We start from the raw sequence: 17,820 nt of genomic DNA, 5'->3' as shown, positions 1-17,820 counted from the left end.
ATAAACTCAGGCATTCTGCCAACGGACAGATGAAAGTAAAAAATGACTCAAACAGTCCCCTTGTTGTCCTATGTCATTCAGTAAGTATATCATTGTGGATAACTTTTATCAATGATCCGTGCATTTAAATGATTTACGCACGAGCTAATCTCACGTGGTTCACATTACCGTCGCCGAAAATATCACGTGCATTCGAGCGTGGAAGAAGAATGGACAAAAAGACAACATATTCTGGCAACACAGGTCTGGTCCTAAAATAGCCAGCAGTATAAAATCCTCGCATCAGGATAAAAACAGTCAAACGGATTCAAGCTAGCGAAAAGAGGCTGAAGTAGAGACGAGAACTGAAAATATTTTCTCAAACAAAATCCGGGTCCTTTGTTTGATATTATCTTCAATAGAATCAACATTTAAAAGTCTTCTTACTTGACCACGTCTATGCTATAAATGGCGGTTATTATGCGAGTAGCTTTGCTGGTGATATTGTTGTACAATGTGGTCGTCATCGCTTCTTCCGACGTTAACCGGACAACGGAGAAAGACTTGTTGTCGTTGTCGTCTGTGACGTCAGACGAGGAGACACGGAGGCTGCGTCGCCTGGAGGCAGAGGTGGAGGTACTGCGGCGGAGTGTGACGGAGCTGAAAGCTGCAGGGCCGTGTGCAAAACAGCAAAGGTAAGCGTCTGCCGCCATGCTGGACAATATTCGGTGATGTTGTGTCTTGCTCGTTCTTTTTCCTCATCCAATATTTTTTAAATGTTCCTATGTGTGCATGTCTTTTATATATGTGTATATATATAAAATTCTCTGGCTGCATGCATGCATGTGTATTATTTCCCAGCTCGCTAGAAGCAGACGCCCTCAGCGTGGCACAGGAAGTTCGCGGACTACGTCATCACGTGCAGTCGCTGAGAATGCACTCAGAGTTATCTGCCATTCGTTCGGAGCTAGACTCGCTGAGGTCAAAGGTGCCTTACAACGTCACTGAGGAGGTCAGACAGCAGGCACGTGTCACAGAGCAACCAGTGAACGTTTCTCAGTCATCGACATCGTCAGGTGAGCTGACAGGGAGAGCGATGTAGAGATAAGTATATTTTAAAGGCACTGAATAGATGAAATTAAAATATTTTTATTTTTATCATCGCGTACATTTCAACACATATACTCATTAATGATCATAGTGTAATAGTCTTCATACCTATACCAATCCTCTAAACTGTAATCTTGTAATGTGCATTACAAACCAGAATTTAGAGGTATATATGAAATAAATGCCTGTTGAGTAAGGGATCAGTGTTATTCTACATCTCTTCATTTTGTAGTCTTCATCAGCTTTCTGTTTTGTTTTGTCCAGGTTCTGTCTACACTCGCTGGGGTAATAGTCAGTGTCCATCTCAGTCACAGCTTGTCTATTCAGGTATGTCTGTAGATATATGTATGACTTGAGAACAGAAATAGTCGATGTAATTACTACTGCTCTCATTGTTATGCTCAATCGCATAAAAGCTAAACACTGTAGATGAATTATTTAATAACAGTGTGCATTATTTTATTCCTCATCGACTTTAGCATGCTGGGAACATTTTAAGATGTCTAGTTTGATAAAAGCACATTGCTGGTAAAGCGTAATTAAGTCACTGATAGATTAGTGATTAATAGAAGGAATTGATAGTCTTTAAAATAGTGATATATATAAAAAAAATCTCTATCTGAAAATCGTTTTACACTTTTCAGTTCTGTTACTTGTTTATGTGAACACTCGGCAGACGCAGTGTATGACGTTTACCAGAGCAGACGTTTATTTGAACACTAATTTAAACGACACTCGTAAGACCCTCCCTGAATAAAGTACTTAAGACAATTAATGCAGAATCCTCATTAATTATCACACTGCCTTTAATGCCATGCTTCGTCACAGGTGTAATTGGAGGATCTCATTACACACACGAAGGAGCGGCGTCCAACGCCCTGTGTCTTCCTCTCAACCCTGTCTTTGAGGACTACGTCGTTCCCGGGAGCGTGACCTACGTTTACGGGGCAGAGTACGAGGTCAACATCCATTCTTCTTATGAGCTTGACTCTAGATGTTCTGTGTGTCATATCCCACGCGCCGCCACCATCATGGTGCCAGCTACCAACTCCTGCCACACCGGGTGGATGCTAGAATATTCGGGTATTCTCATGGCTGGACATTACTCTCAGAAAGCAGCGACCGAATTCCTTTGTATGGACTCTGCGTTGGAGGGTATGACGGGGTCAAAGGACGACAAAAACGGAAAACTGTTTTACTTCGCCTCCTCGTCCTGTGGGAGTCTGCCGTGTCCTCCTTACATCAACAACAAAGTACTGAGCTGTGCTGTTTGCTCCAAATGATGTCTCGATAACGGAAGATGATTTCTTACGAAAACTTCTGACGATTAAAATCCACTACGATTCACTTGCATATTTAATTACCGCAAAGTATTAATAACTTTCCTGGTAATGAACAACTCTGTATTATCTTTGAGAGACAAGGAGTATTATAGACAAACAGATTGTCAAATATTCACTGTAGTCTTTCTTCGTTTTACTTCTTAAGAAGGCTTTGAAATAGTAAACTTTTGTTTGTTCTTCGTGTCAGTTGCTCTTAGGTTAAAAAATGTCTCGATAATACAATTTCGCATTTACCTTATCTCCATTCTTTATGTGAAGTAGAAGTTTCTTTGCACACGAAGAGTAAGTGTATGTGTGAGAGTGTGTGTGTGTGTGTGTGCGCTGGCGTGTATGTATGAGTGTGTGTGCGCGCGCGTGTGTGGAGCAAGGAGGAAAGATAAAAGAGAAAAACACCGCAGAACCTGTCTGCATTATCCTCTTCAAACGATATGCTGTTTCTCAACTTTCCAAAATGGCAGCACCGTTTGGCAAGACATTTGACAGCAGATATATTTTCCCCTCTTATCCAATGTTACGGTGTTCCACCCTTTCATATCGTTGAGCAGGTGATCCCGCTTTCGCTGGCCTGGTTCATCCAGGTGTGAGGAAAGATAAGTGTTTTACCTTCACGTTCCAGTGAAGATTGTTACACTTCCAAAATGCCAGAAAGCGACATTTACCGACTGTCTGATAAACAAAGATCAAAGGTCAATGTCAGATCATTACCTCGAGAGGTGTATGACATGTACAAACCAACTATGGGGCAGTTCGGTTAAAACATGTAAAAACATCTTTTAGAATCATTAAATTTGTTTGTACCAAAATATTATCACAAAGTTCAAACTTCTATAGATACAAATGCGTGGAGGAGGTGGAGGGAGGAAGAAGTGTACAATTCTGTACTGAAACATTATTTATCTTTTTAACTTTCTTTTAAAATCGAATCAGAAAAACTTATACTGAAACACTGCTAAAGTATGGGTCTGTAGGTGTATGTCAGTTTAAAGCTGGAAAATAAAGAATGCTTAAAATAACCAGAATTAGTGGCAGATAGCAGCAAGTTACTTTATAAGAAATATCACATTTTTAAAAAATAATTGTACCGACAATGCTTTCGTGTAACTGAATTGACAAACAGGATATATGCACAAGTGATTCTAATTACCCTGAACAAAAATATCGAGTGTATTGCAGCACCGAGGAATAATTTATCTAAGAGATTACACTTTTGGCATTGAGCTACCTCGTCAAGAAATAATCAACAGTATAAAATCCTCCAGTCAGCCCTAACCCCTCCGGAACTGAAATTTCTTTCTAATCCGAAAAGTCCAGAACCCTTGAGTTACTCTGTCTCAGGTACCCCACCAACATCAAACGTTTCCAATTCGCCGCCATGTCAGTGATGTCGGTTATTTTGCGTGTATCACTACTGCTGTTGTGCAATGTGGCTGTTATCGCTTCATCTGATGTTAATCAGACGACAGAGCAAGAAATACCTTTGACCTCCGAAGAGGAGACACGGAGGGTGCGTCGCCTAGAGGCAGAGATGGAGATACTGCGGCGGAGTGTGACTGAGCTGAAAGCTGCAGGGCCGTGCGCAAAACAGCAAAGGTACACGTGCGCCGAGTGCTGCCATTTGTTAGAGTATTGAAGTTCTGATCTCAGTCATATCACACCTTTTTTTAATGCTTCTGATTTTTTTCTTGCCATCAGGAGTTATTGTATATGGTTACTTTGTTGTATATACTGTATGGTATACATGGTCGATTTCTTCCTTTTACGGCAATGACCAGAAAGTATATTATCTCGCCTGTTGAAATGTTTGCTAATATGTTGTAAGGATGTGTACAAGTGATATTTTCCCATAATATTTTCTTCCGTGTTCACACATGTGGTGCATTGTCCAGCTCGCTAGAAGCAGACGCCTTAAGTGTAGCGCAGGAAGTTCGTGGACTACGTCACCACGTGCAGTCGTTGAGGATGTACTCAGAGTTATCTGCCATCCGCACGGAAGTACGCTCGCTGAGGTCAAAGCTCCCCGATGACGTCACTGAGGAGGTCGAATTGTTAACAGCTGTTCCCGTCGCGGACGAGAGACCACAGGATGGTATTTGTTCATCGGCTCCGTCAGGTGAGTTAGCGTCAGCAAGGGGTTCAACAGATATCTGATGACAAGGACCACGTGATTAGCTGATGACAGAGCACTTAATGATTCTACATCATTCTCATATCTCACACTGTCTGTCCACTGTTTCTTTTTTATTGTCCGCTCATGGTCAGTTTCTCTTGTTTCTACTGTGTCTACGTCTTCTTGCTCTGTCCAGGTTCTGTCTACACCCGCTGGGGTAATGACCAGTGTCCGTCTGATGCTCACCTTGTTTACTCAGGTATGTCTGTACACAAGTTTGACGTTAAAGAGTTAAGTACATATACGTGTGTGGTTGCTCGAAACTTATTCATTAATATCTACGCACTTCTATCACATTTATCCCGTGTGTTTCCGCTCTAACCAATTCTAAAGGAAATGTTTTTCTTTGCTGACACTCACTCCGTTGGTAAAGTTGTAAACAGACATGGAGAGCTTAGCTACCACTTCCAGATGCAGACACCTAAAAGCCAGCACACTGTGATGATTGCATTTCACTCACGCCTCTCCAAGTGATATTGGATGATGATATTTACAATGAACTAAACTTGTTCAAGGTGTTTTGAAAAAAATCCCACAAGGCTAGTCTCTCTCTCTCACACACACACACACTAGTATTGTGGTTAAACATTAACCGAAAGCTTTTCAGAAAAGGTGTTTTTTAAGCTGCTTTTTAAAATTTATTAAAGGTGACTGACTACTGTGAAAGGAAAGAGAATTCCTAAGTCGTTGATACTGAAAGGAATATATTTGAAACTACCTGTAAGTTGTTTATATGTAATTACTTTATTTACATTGTTTAAGGGCACATTGTTTATTAATGATCACACATTTTTTATTAATAGCTCTACCTATTTCGACACACCACAAAAATGATTAGAGGATAAGGTTACATCTCGGTTTTCTAACTGGTTTGTTTCAGGTGTAATTGGCGGATCTCATCTAACGCACGAAGGAGCGGCGTCCAACGCCCTGTGTCTTCCTCTCAACCCTGTCTTTGAGGACTACGTCCTGCCGGGAGCATACACCCATGTCTACGGAGCAGAATACGAGGTCAGCCCTTTACCTTCACATGACCTTGAACCCAAATGTTCTGTGTGTCACATTGCACGTGCTGCGACCGTCATGGTGCCAGCTACCAACTCCTGCCACACCGGGTGGACAATGGAATATTCGGGTATTCTCATGGCCGGACATCATACACACAAAGCAGCAACCGAGTTCGTTTGCATGGACGCTGCGCTGGAGGGTATGATCGGCACCAAGGACACCCGAGACGGGAAGGTCTTCTACTTCACAGTCTCTGCGTGTGGCAGTCTGCCCTGTCCTCCGTATGTAAATGCCAAAGTACTGAGCTGCGTTGTTTGCTCCAAGTAACTTTTCGGTGATGCAAGACAATGCCCTCTATAAAACATTTAAGACCAGCATGTATGGCTTGTATAAGATGCATCTATAAACGGATTCCCAAAAACAAACTCAAGTGTGGTGATACTTTACAATCCCACGTACATCTTAAAAGATGTCAGTTACTTTCTGTTAGGGCTTTGATTCACTGCAATGTTATAAAATCATAGGTGAAACATTTTTTTCATAAGATTCAAGAAATATTTTGCTTTATGAGCTCGGTGAACTCTCCACTGAGGAAGTGAGGAAGCTTTTTGGAATAGAAGTTGAAAATTAACTATTCTCACTTATTGTGGGTGTAAACCAGATTGTTCTCTTGATACAGTTATTAAAATATGTTGACACATTCAAGCTTACAACCGACAGTTCTGGTGAGGAATGGAGTGTCTGGCCAAACGCTTGTCTTCAACGCTAATTTAGGCGACAATCATTTTCTTCTTCTGATGGCTAATGCTTCTCTACAAAACCTATTCTACTAGATTGAGTTCCTTGTTTCGTTTGTGTTTATTCATATTCTGTTACTCGACATTTTGAAAAGTTCTGAAAGAAAACGTGTAGTCTGGACGAAATGCGGCGAACGAGAAATGAAAAAGCAAAAGATATACAGGCAGTTAATCACACTGTATCCCTAAGACACATGTGTGTATGTTTATGCTAATGTGACTGTGTTTGTTTGTTTGTTTGTCCATCCCCATGTCTGTGGGAGAGAGAGAGAGTGAGAGTAGACTCAATAGCATATGTTTTCAATCCTTGTAAAACAGTTTCTTGCTGATGCGTTTTGCAGCTATCTAAAAAGAAAAGTATTCGCGTCCGGAATCTCTTCAGGGGTTGCAGAAGAGACGGGTATATCTCCGCCACGTTCTATTGTCCCCCATAACCAGGCTCTCAATTCCTAACCCTTAAAGATTACTTTGAGTTCAATAATGGTGTCACTGTGTCATGGTCCAATACACCAGAAGCCATCTCGCCCTTCCTCATCCACCTGGCATCATTTCCACGTTCCCATGGAGATCGTCACGCTTCATGTGAAATCTGGTGTAGGAACATTTTCGGAAAAATCATCACCAACGGTCTGGTAAACACCCTGAGCAGAAGGAAGGTCGAGGTAGGTCATTTCCTTCAGGTAGATGAAAGAAATAAAAGTACAGCTTACGAATAAGAACCTGTCAGGTTAACACATGGTTCAAATGAACCTCGACGAAGTACCATCAACAAACCAACTTTGGGATATTTTAAGGTTTTCTTTTCTGGGCATGGTTCCACTTGCACAACAGTGAGCAGTATAAAAACTCGGAATCAGGCTTAAAATGCGGTCAGACGGTTTCAAACGATGAAAAGTGGAGTAACGGATTAGAACGAAGAATATTTTCTTGTCCAGACCAGGGACCTTTGCTTGATCTTGTCTCAGTAATCAATTGGATATAAATTCTTCTTCTCTAATTGCCACTGCCCATGATGCCATTCGCGAATTTTGTGCGAGCAGCTATGTTGTTGCTGCCGTTGTGCAGCATGGCTGTCATCGCCTCTTTCGATGTTAACCGGACGACGGAACAAGAAGTTTCGTCGTTGTCATCTATGACGTCAGAAGAGGAGACACGGAGGGTGCGTCGTCTGGAGGCAGAGGTGGAGATACTGCGGCGGAGTGTGACTGAGCTGAAAACTTCAGGGCCGTGTGCAACAAAGCAAAGGTAGGCGAGTTACAATCATAACCGGGTGGGGCTGGGCCATATAAGGGTGGATCACGTGACCACTCGGTGATTAGTTAGCTTAACGTAAGGAACATCCGGGGATTAAGGCACTGAGTAAACTTATTTCACAAACACAATCCTTCTCTGATCGTTTCTGCTGAGAGATTTGTCACAGTGTGATGAGTGAAGTTGGGGAAGTACCTGTACAGTTGAATGCGTATGTCCAGGTAAGCGTTTGTAAACATTTGTTCCATTCCTCAGCTCGCTAGAAGCAGACGCCCTCAGTGTGGCGCAGGAAGTTCGCGGACTACGTCATCACGTGCAGTCGCTGAGAATGCACTCAGAGTTGTCTGCCATCCGTGCTGACCTGGAGTCCATGAGGTCAAGGCTGCCGAGTGAAGCTACTGAGGCGAGGAAACCACCTGCAGCTATCTCAGTCTCGGAAGAACGATCGCAAAACGTTTCTCAGTCGTCAGCATTGACGGGTAAGATCTTGGAGTTTTATCCTTTTATTTGCATCACATGTGTTTTGTTTTCCTCTTGACCTTTCCTGCCTGTGCCAGTCTGATTTCTACGTCTGTCTTTTGTTCCTTTCTCTGTCCTTGTTTATATTACTTGTTAATTGTCTACTTTTTGTTTACATAATTTGGCAATTTATTTCTTTTCTCAAACTATCTGTCTTGTCTCCAGGATTTGCATGTCTGATTATGGTCTGTTTCTTATGTGTCATGGTTCAGGCTGTTTTCCATATTTCGCATCTGTTTATACACAATGTGTGTGAGGTGGATAAAAATCCTTTTTTTCTGTTCTGTTCAGGTTCTGTTTATACTCGCTGGGGTAATGGCCATTGTCCATCTGGCTCTCAGCTTGTCTACTCAGGTATATTTATAAACGCATCTGTTATCCCTCACTTAAATGTCTTCATTTCCATGATGCTGTATCGGCTAAGTGCCGAACATTGCCCCGTGAGAATAGGCCTTAACAAATACTGTACTTGGAAAGCCTTGTGGGTCGTGTTTTGATTGGTCTGTTTTCAGGTGTTACAGGAGGATCCCACTACACCTTCGAAGGAGCGGCGTCCAACGCCCTGTGTCTTCCTCTCAGCCCTGTCTTTGAAGACTACGTCCTGCCGGCATCCGTCGCCTACGTCTACGGGGCTGAGTACGAAGTCAACGTCCATTCTTCTAATGAACTTGACCTCAAATGTTCCGTATGTCATATCCCACGCGCCGCCACCTTCATGGTGCCAGCTACCAACTCCTGCCACACCGGGTGGACAATGGAATATTCGGGTATTCTCATGGCCGGACATCACACACACAAAGCAGCGACCGAGTTTGTGTGCATGGACTCTGCAATGGAGGGTATGACGGGGTCAAAGGACAATAAGGATGGAAAACTGTTCTATTTTGCCGTCTCGACATGTGGGAGTCTGCCGTGTCCTCCTTACATAAACAACAAAGCGCTGAGCTGTGCTGTTTGCTCCAAATGATTCATTTTTTCGTGTTCGCGCTAAAAACCATTAAAAATCATATGATTTGCCGAATGATAAAAGTGTTATCTAGGTTAGAATTTATTAGAATGCGATATGTAGACATTTGATAAAAATGTTCATTTATTTCCATCTACCCAGAGTTCTCCCAATGTTTATTGGGAGTTTACATTGATTGGACCACAAGGCTTGCTGGTTCCAGAGACAGATGAAGGAAACTATTTTTATTGCGGCTGCTTCCCTGCCGACAGTCTACAGCAATCTTCTTCAGCCACATACTCTGAGTTTATCTCAAGGTGGTGTTCACTGAACACACCGGTCACTTTCAGATGCTGAAGAAGGCGTGTGGAGACACATCGGAAGCTCCAGTAATTGCTGTTTCTTCCTTGTGTGGAAAGGTTTGGTTTTCCTTCTGCTTCACCCTCAATTTAGTAAGGTATCCTTGCTGGAGCAGGGATTAGGTGAAGCTATACTTCAAAGAATGAAATTAATTTTAATGCCATTGTTTGTTCCTACAATATGTCTGGGGTTAGTAAACTCCAGGCTGAGAGAACTTTTAGTGGCGAGGACAGCCGTTGTGTGTCACTGACCGTACACTGTAGTAAATAAAATGTGCTGTACCCTCACCCAACAAAAGAGTTTTTAAAGCCTGCTGAATTAATGCTCAGTTGCATGAAATAATTCTCTACACAATATTCCTTATATTTTAGCGTGCGTGCGTATGATTTAAAAAAAAGAAGAAACCGGTCCATCTAAAACATCTTTCTACTGCCTGCTCTTTACTTTTATACATACAAGTAGTCACCTTGTCTGGTATCCTATTTACATACAAATCACATGCACCCTTTTTTTCCCAGTTTTCCCTCATCTTTCTTTCACTCACCTGCTTTAGGGCGCTTTCTCTCTATCTTTCTGTCGATGAGGTTTTTTTCTTTCTTTGCTATCTCAGTCTCTCATTCCAGATTACTTCTATAATTAATCGTTCACTCTAGTATTGTGGGTTCCGTCGCATCAATCAAATTTTTAAAATAGTCAGTTACGTTTGGGAACGCTACTTTAGTTATTAAACAATTAAAATATACTTATGATCCAAACCTTCAGATATACTTCTAAACTACAAACAACTATTAAAAATCTATGTCGTTTCCAAAAATAGTTGCTTAGAGAAAATATTTCGTAAGCATCAGACAACAAGGGCTTGTCCTCTAAAAATAAGTGACTGGGAATCTTTGGCCGTACGGGTTTTTTTCTGCTTTTATTTTGCACTTCTCTTTTTTTTTTTTAATTAAACAATACATATACAGGACTGGGTTTGGAACTGGACTGCTCCGGCTAGAAGTTTCTTGACCTTCTGAGATGACGTCTGAGATGACTGCCTCTTGGAGTTTGTACAATATGTGACCTTGGAGCACACTGCTGCAGAATGACTGGGGAGATGTAATGATAAGAGTTATCCCGGGGGGGGGGGGGGCGATCCTGGGCTTTATGTTCAGTTTTATTGACGTGAAGGTTGGCGAGTAGCCATATTGTCTTTTAGAAGAATAAACACGGTTGTCATCAAATCGACAGTGTCTTGTGTTGGTCGGCTGAGAGCTCGCAGCACGATACAATGGGAGACGGGGGGATTGCTCTGGGCCGGAAGGTCGCCTAATTGTACTGTTGTGTTTCTGAACGCAGCCTCAAATTCATTCTTGAACTCGAACTCGAATAAGCTTCGACTTTATCTCAACCCCAGTCGCTGAGTCGTCAGTTCGTACTCTGAAAACCATTAAGTTTCTGAAAAACATAGATACAGTCTTCCGACCTTTCTTGTTTCTATTTATAAGTTTTGTTTTTGTTTTGTTTTGTTTTTTTTGCTATGAGAGCGAGAATGTATTAATGTCTGAAAATTTACTCTCATAAGTAACACTCATAAACACTGTTAAAAATTAGGCATGTATGCAATGCCAGTCTTAAAAAGACCAGGTCTTTCGCGAGTTGATGCGTCACTAAGTATATATCCCCGGTTTTGTTGTTAACAGTAAGGCAATGTCGCAGCAAGGTAGAAAAATAAAAACTGTATCTTACTATCCCAGTTACCATGGCAACTGCAGAACGCAGTTTTTCTGCCTTAAAACGAACAAAAACATACCTGAGAAGTTCCATGACATTAACGCGCTTGAATAACTGTTTCATTATGCATGTATTTAAAGAGAGGGTTGATCTGCTTAATCTGGACGAGATTGCAATGGAGTTCATTAATAGAAATCACCGAAGACGCAGTTTTTTTGGCACACTGACTTGCCAACCTTGATTAATATGATTATAACGTTTATCACATTTCTTGTGAATGCGTTAGCCGGGAGTCATTCTTTAATTGTTTTTTTCTTATTTAATGCTGCTTTGCCTTTTAACAATAAAGCAGCGTGTTGTGATGCTACCACTGTGTACGTGCGTGCGTGCAGTACCCCCCCCCCCATCATTTTTTTTACGTAATGTGCGAGTGCGAACGCCGTTCACTGTCAGCAGGAGATTTGCCCCGCCCCCTCCAACGCCGAACATCTTCCTACGCCACTGAGAATTGCTTGCTCATTAAGTTTTCTGATGATACTGCACTGTTGACTCTTTTACAAGAACATAAGACAGATCATGGTAATGCCTTAATTGACTTTGTACAGTGGTGTGATGAGAACTTTCTTGAGTTAAATGTAGACAAAACAAAAGAATTGAACATAGATTTTAGGAGATTTAAAGATGATTTTGTTGCTCCCAGTGTGATACATAGCAAACCTGTTGAAACTGTCACCTCTTTCAGGTACCTGGGAACTATTTTTGATTGCCAGCTGGACTCTTAACACTGAACACATTGTCAAACGTGGCCGCAAAGAATGTACCTTCTGCGGAAGTTAAACAGCTTCTCCGTTAGCAGAGCAATTTTAGGTCGTTTCTACCAGTCTTTCATTGAGAGTCTTTTATCCTTCTCATTTGTATGCTGGTTTCGTAATCTATCTGTTCATGATAGGAACAGTTTGAATAGTATCGTCAACATCTGTTCCAAGATAATTGATATTAAACAGAGGGACTTGACTTCCTTCTGTGATCAACAATTAGTGAGGAAAGCTTCCCGCATTCTGTCCATACCTGTGCTTTAATGTGTTTTGAAAAATCTGACGAAAAGAGATCATCGGCGATTTCTTTGTACGTGACCTTTGACCCAGATGACGTCATGACCTGCAGAGAACAGCACTCGATGCGGCATTCTTGTCACACCTACATGTTTACACACCTGTCTAAATGTGCGCATCAAAGAGCTGGAAGTCTGCAAATGACTGATGAGGATGGCGATGACGATGATGACGATGACGATGTCCAATGCTGCAGACCTGCCGCTGAACACGGTGCTGGAGGCGTTCGGCGACTTCTTCCTGAAGCACTGCCTGCAGAACGGCTACGACAACATGCTGCGCACCCTGGGGCGCGACATGAAGTCCTTCATCCAGAACCTCGACTCCCTGCACGCGCTGCTGACCCTCACCTACGACAAACTGGTGGCGCCCTCTTTCAGGTCAGAACACCTTCTTCACCTTCTTCACCCTTATTGTTCAGTTGATTGTACTATCTGGGGTAAGTGTACTGGTGGTGTCTACGTGTAACCACAGGATACAGCAGTGGCGTAGGAACCAGGGGGGCAGCGGGGGCAGCCGCCCCCCCAAGGAAAATACAGGAGGGGCAGGAATATCCTTTTGCCCCCCCAATATTTGAGACGTAATTCCTCACAAAGAGCAAAGAACCAAAGAAAGGTAGGGGATCGTAGAGAGGAGACGGTCATCACCGTCACAAAAGCGGGCCCTGAGGCAAGTGGAGGTGTAGCGAATCGAAACCTCCGTGGGTATCTAAACGTATGGGTATTGTCTGCGCATGCGCACGAAGCGAAACTTCACTACCGCCTGGTAGTTTACTTGAAATAAAAGTAAAGGACGAAACATTGTCGCGTAACACGACCGGGCGTCGCGGGACTTGCTTTCTCACAGCCACACTCGCACACACACAGACAAACTTCCACGCGCCCGCCGCGAGCAACAAAAAGCCAATCACTCCTCAGTGAACATAAAACACATACACAAAAAATACACTACAAGACTAAAGTTATTGGCGGCCGCAGAATGCAACCACCAAACCCAACAAAGAAAGAGAAAAATGTATATATAAAAACAAAAAAACAAACAGAAGGAAAAAATAAAGCCACACACGGTGGGGAGTCCCACCACCAGCGAACACAACCTGAGTGTTTAGCCACGCCCCTCTACCGATGGTGTCCGCGAGGTCCGACGCGACACAAACTTCCCCCAGCAGCGGCACCCACTAGTTCCCCCTCCCGGCCACTGCTCGAGACACAATTACTCCTCACAACCAAGGTCGTCGTCTATTGTCAAGCACCACAGTCCTGCGCGCTTGAACAGCCTGGTTTCACTGACAGTCCGCTGACACCTCGGCGCAGGTCCGCTCGCCCGCAGGTACCTGTGGTTGGCTGGCCGACGGCAGTCCCCTTTGTCCTCCGTCCCGTCTGCTGTTTCACCCCACTAGGTTTTAGTTGAGCGGGTGTTTGAGCCTGCATAAAGTGGTGTGTGCATTGAGCAACGCACTCTACGGACATGCATATAACATCATAAGGCTGGCCTCTCAAACGTCCTTTGCGCCAAAACCAACAACATCGTCGTCTGCTGTGACAGACGTAATGCTACTTTAACCATACACAAAGAGAATACCCTAAATAAAGACAGATGCTTAGCGCATCATAGCTATCTCAAATAAGATCCCCCAAAATATAGATACAAGCACATAAGTTTATACACAAATCCCTCAGCCTGTCTCTCACTCCTTCGCACACTTGCGCATCGGCTGGCTAGCCACCTAGCCAGAAAAGATGGGCGACAGGAAGCTCCAACTACTCACCCACTCGGCTCATGACGCGTTCATTCTGCCCGCACGCAGAAAACGCAGGAGAAGGTGGAACTGCTCCAGGACACGTCCCCACCCCGGGGAGAAAAAAAGGCCACACAGCCCAGTCCTGAGCGCCACACAGAACGCTCGAGATGCGGGAGGGGACGCACCAACACAGGAACCCTTTACACTGTCTGAAAAGCTAGCGAAGCATGAGGAAGGCAAGACTCCGAGTCCCTATATTGGTAGTTTTCTTTAGAGACAGAGAGACTGGTATTATTGCTATCTCTACGACTCAGGGGAAGTGCATAAGTAACATTTCTAAAACTAGACAAGGGCACTCTTTATTCATCAACGACTGGCTGGTACTCAACATAAGTTATCATGTGTTATACTGTTTTGGTTTGTATATGTGTGTCCGTGTTTGGTAGATGGCCATATAACGTGTCGCATCGCTGGCTCAGCACCGTCGGGTAGCGAGAAAAGGGGATGGCCTGAGGAGCCATTCCCACCCTAGTTTCGTCCCCTGGCCACGGTGGTCTGGCCAGTTTATGGCCCTTAATTAGCTAGGGGTAGCCTTGCGTCCCTTCCTCTCTGGTCTCTTTGGTTCTCTTTTGGGGTGGATGGGGCTATTTTCCCAGGGTCGTGCGGACACCAAGTTCAGGTATAGGGCTGTGCCTCTTTGTAACGTGTATTATCTCGGCGGACGCTGGGCCCTTGTGGGTAGGGAAGGGTTTCTGGGAGGTTTCCTCGAAGCCTATAGAAACCTGCCACACAGGTATATGTGGAATGGAAGACGGCGGGGCGGAGAGACCTGTGCCCGTCTCGAGAGTAGTCGGGGGTTTGCCACGTGCTGTGTGGACTGTCCTTGGAACTGGCGTCCCCGCGTTTGTTTTGAGATAGAACAACGCGTGTCACGAGCCGTTGGGTGAAGTAGGCTTAATTAATCTTTACCTTTTGTTTTTCCACCGATGGCTACCTGCCAGTATGCAGACGTGTACGGTAGTGTGACCGAGTGTGACTGCGCAGCCTGTAGCAATGCAGCGCATGTGTGCATAGGTGTGTGCGCGCTGGTGTAGCATATGTGCACAGCTGGAATGTTGATGCGTGCTGTCACGGGGGTTTGGTGTTTTCTTTTTTAGGTATAATGTTTGGTAGCCAGGGAGTCAAATTCTTTAATTTGTTTTTAGTATTTAATGCTAGCTTTGCCTTTTAACAATAAAGCAGCGTGTTGTGATGCTACCACTGTGTACGTGCGTGCTGCAGTACCCCCCCCCCATCCTTTTTTACGTAATGTGGCGAGTGCGAACGCCGTTCACTGTCAACAGGGAGTTTGTGCCCCCCAACGCCGAACATCTTCCTACGCCACTGGGATACAGGTCTGTAATTGTAACCACAGGATACAGGTCTGTAATTGTAACCACAGGATACAGGTCTGTCATTGTAACCACAGGATACAGGTCTGTCATTGTAACCACAGGATACAGGTCTGTCATTGTAACCACAGGATACAGGTCTGTCATTGTAACCACAGGATACAGGTCTGTCATTGTAACCACAGGATACAGGTCTCTCATTGTAACCACGGGATACAGGTCTCTCATGGTAACCACGGGATACAGGTCTCTCATGGTAACCACAGGTTTCTCGTGGTAGTCTTTATCGTAAGTTCTTTAGCTCCGGGTGGTCGCAAATGTTCACATTCTTTCTCGGTCTTTGTGAGTCTGTCGCTCACTCATGGCAGGTTGTGCGCTAGTGAAGGTCTTTCTTCTTCCTTTGTGTAGGTAGTCTTCTGTCTATTCTTCACATCATCACAAAAGTACCAAACAAATCTCATCAGCTTATGAGCAGGGAGGTTTGCCATGTGATGTGTTTATGTGAGAGAAAGCCATGTTCCATTCCGTGATGCGATCTGTTTTATTCTGAGACAGATGTCTGTCCAACCCTGACGGCACTCTGACATTTCATTACTACAGCTGTCGCCACGGTCTGTCGGACATCGTCAAGGGTAAGGCGACATACAAACGCACAAACAAGGCAGGCAGGTAGACAGACACACAGACAAGACAGGCAGACAGACACACAAACAAGATAGGCAGGCAGACACACAAACAGAGAAGATAGGCAGGTAGACATACAGACAAGGTAGGCACACAAACAGACAAGATAGACAGGCAGACAGACACACAAACAGATAAGGTAGGCAGGCAACGACATACAGACAGGCGGGGACAGCACAGAAAAAATCAGTCATGCGGTGCCTTCCTGACAGTCATCACCACGTGACAGTGTGAATCACTGAGTTCCCGTCAATTCCGCAACCTCTGTTGCATTACTGATTCGCCCGTTAGGGCCACCCGAACGATGACCAACACAACACATGTGAGCAAAGCCATCACACATGGAGAAGGTATCCCTAAACTCCTAGAACCCAAAGTGTTGCGCAACAAACAACAACCTAACCCCAATATTACATATGTCAGACTAAACATGAATCGCGTCAAAGTCCTATATGCAGGCGCCCTGACCCAGCTGAGGAAATATCCAAAACTCATGAACTAAAGTTGTCCAGTTTGTATCCTTAGAGCTCTTGGACATCACTTACGATCTAATCTCCACGATCTCCCCAGTGTGAAGGAGCATAAGCTGGCTATTTCTAAAAAAACACTCACCTCTATATTGCTCTCTCATACCATGGTTCATCGCTATGGACGGAAAGGCTAGCAGTACAGTACAAAACATGTGAAAGATACTGAATTTGTACGCTGTAAACTATAAACATGACATAAATACCAAACCCAATCAGCACAAAACAGCATTGATCAATATCCCACAGGACAACTGATAGTATTAAACAAACAAAATCGATTATCAAGCAGCATTCTACTCTGCCCTAACCAACTGATTAAAAAGTTAAGGAAAAAAAGGGAGAGGACGACAAACCATTCAAGCATCCATCACCTGTTATAACCATTACCCAATAAAGGAACAAATTTAAGCTTTTTAAATACCCAGTAACTGACAACCATCATCAACCACACCTCACCCTAAATGGAACATACAGGTAAAACATTATTCCATAAAACAATTAAATGGTATTTTCAACCAACGGTCGAATTCCAGGAAATATGCGTTCGGAATCATACGAACCACGCGTAGATTGACAGCACTTATCACTAGAGAATGTTAGAGCATAGGCCATACTAGGACCAAAGCCAGCCCTAGAGCCAGCCTGTGTTGTAATGAGCATGCCAAAACCCGCATCAGTGAAAATGACAATAGTGCAATGCAAGGGAATCCACACCGCATGCACCATTCCCAGAGGCCACAATAAACACACCCTGCCAACAACAGAAAGTCACAAAGATCAGTGCCTTTCGAAACTCGTCATGCTAGTGACTGTAGCAGCAACTACAACAAAGAATAAATTTTTAACTCCTTAAAGTTCTAGGGATGTTTCTATCAATATATATAACTTAAAATATAAAAAAGTGTGAGGGCACTCTCGAAACTTGGATAAAGTGGCCCCCCACGCCTTTCATATATCCTTGAAGTTATCAAATCCTGACACCTCAAGAAAAAAATATAATTACCCACTTTCTAGGACCACCTTTAAAATCACCAAAGTGTTTTATAAGTTTAAAAAAAAATTCGATCTTTAAAATACGTGGCTGGCTTGGCTATACAAACTATTTTTATACCTGCACACATCCGAATCCTGTGTTTCTAATGAAACCAGCCTACACTAGCAAACCATCA

General features: G+C 43.6%; 4 protein-coding genes across 4 annotated transcripts; all 4 read left to right on the top strand.

Moving 5' to 3' along the window:
- Positions 1-297: 297 nt before the first annotated feature.
- Positions 298-2,667, top strand: LOC112572741. Its single transcript, XM_025252577.1, has 4 exons — positions 298-674; positions 841-1,055; positions 1,354-1,416; positions 1,918-2,667. Exons 1-4 carry the CDS (start codon positions 448-450, stop codon positions 2,370-2,372), a joined length of 960 nt encoding a protein of 319 aa, XP_025108362.1. The 5' UTR covers positions 298-447; the 3' UTR covers positions 2,373-2,667.
- A 1,140-nt stretch (positions 2,668-3,807) lies between these two features.
- Positions 3,808-6,370, top strand: LOC112572742 (short-chain collagen C4-like). The gene is made up of 4 exons (XM_025252578.1): positions 3,808-4,022; positions 4,319-4,542; positions 4,736-4,798; positions 5,480-6,370. The coding sequence occupies exons 1-4, from the start codon at positions 3,814-3,816 to the stop codon at positions 5,932-5,934; spliced, it is 951 nt and encodes a 316-aa protein (XP_025108363.1). The 5' UTR covers positions 3,808-3,813; the 3' UTR covers positions 5,935-6,370.
- Positions 6,371-7,055: 685 nt separating this feature from the next.
- Positions 7,056-9,772, top strand: LOC112572740. The gene is made up of 4 exons (XM_025252576.1): positions 7,056-7,649; positions 7,911-8,134; positions 8,466-8,528; positions 8,687-9,772. The coding sequence occupies exons 1-4, from the start codon at positions 7,414-7,416 to the stop codon at positions 9,139-9,141; spliced, it is 978 nt and encodes a 325-aa protein (XP_025108361.1). The 5' UTR covers positions 7,056-7,413; the 3' UTR covers positions 9,142-9,772.
- A 2,026-nt stretch (positions 9,773-11,798) lies between these two features.
- Positions 11,799-16,313, top strand: LOC112572743 (guanylate cyclase soluble subunit beta-2-like). Its single transcript, XM_025252579.1, has 2 exons — positions 11,799-12,685; positions 15,993-16,313. The coding sequence occupies exons 1-2, from the start codon at positions 12,453-12,455 to the stop codon at positions 16,108-16,110; spliced, it is 351 nt and encodes a 116-aa protein (XP_025108364.1). The 5' UTR covers positions 11,799-12,452; the 3' UTR covers positions 16,111-16,313.
- Positions 16,314-17,820: the final 1,507 nt, after the last annotated feature.

The sequence above is a fragment of the Pomacea canaliculata genome, linkage group LG9 (genome assembly GCF_003073045.1).
Source record: "Pomacea canaliculata isolate SZHN2017 linkage group LG9, ASM307304v1, whole genome shotgun sequence".
Taxonomy (NCBI): Eukaryota; Metazoa; Mollusca; class Gastropoda; order Architaenioglossa; family Ampullariidae; genus Pomacea; species Pomacea canaliculata.
This window is presented reverse-complemented; position numbering and strand designations above follow the sequence as displayed.

Bases quoted from the DNA above. Each gene is read 5' to 3' on its own strand.
- LOC112572741 (XM_025252577.1), top strand. From the start codon at position 448: ATGGCGGTTATTATGCGAGTAGCTTTGCTGGTGATATTGTTGTACAAT. The intron at 1,056-1,353 runs GTGAGCTGACAG...TGTTTTGTCCAG, and splicing joins TCAGTCATCGACATCGTCAG to GTTCTGTCTACACTCGCTGG. The intron at 1,417-1,917 runs GTATGTCTGTAG...GCTTCGTCACAG, and splicing joins GTCACAGCTTGTCTATTCAG to GTGTAATTGGAGGATCTCAT.
- LOC112572742 (XM_025252578.1), top strand. From the start codon at position 3,814: ATGTCGGTTATTTTGCGTGTATCACTACTGCTGTTGTGCAATGTGGCT. The intron at 4,023-4,318 runs GTACACGTGCGC...TGCATTGTCCAG, and splicing joins CCGTGCGCAAAACAGCAAAG to CTCGCTAGAAGCAGACGCCT. The intron at 4,799-5,479 runs GTATGTCTGTAC...GGTTTGTTTCAG, and splicing joins TGCTCACCTTGTTTACTCAG to GTGTAATTGGCGGATCTCAT.
- LOC112572740 (XM_025252576.1), top strand. From the start codon at position 7,414: ATGATGCCATTCGCGAATTTTGTGCGAGCAGCTATGTTGTTGCTGCCG. The intron at 7,650-7,910 runs GTAGGCGAGTTA...TCCATTCCTCAG, and splicing joins CCGTGTGCAACAAAGCAAAG to CTCGCTAGAAGCAGACGCCC. The intron at 8,135-8,465 runs GTAAGATCTTGG...TGTTCTGTTCAG, and splicing joins TCAGTCGTCAGCATTGACGG to GTTCTGTTTATACTCGCTGG.
- LOC112572743 (XM_025252579.1), top strand. From the start codon at position 12,453: ATGAGGATGGCGATGACGATGATGACGATGACGATGTCCAATGCTGCA. The intron at 12,686-15,992 runs GTCAGAACACCT...ATTCTGAGACAG, and splicing joins CTGGTGGCGCCCTCTTTCAG to ATGTCTGTCCAACCCTGACG.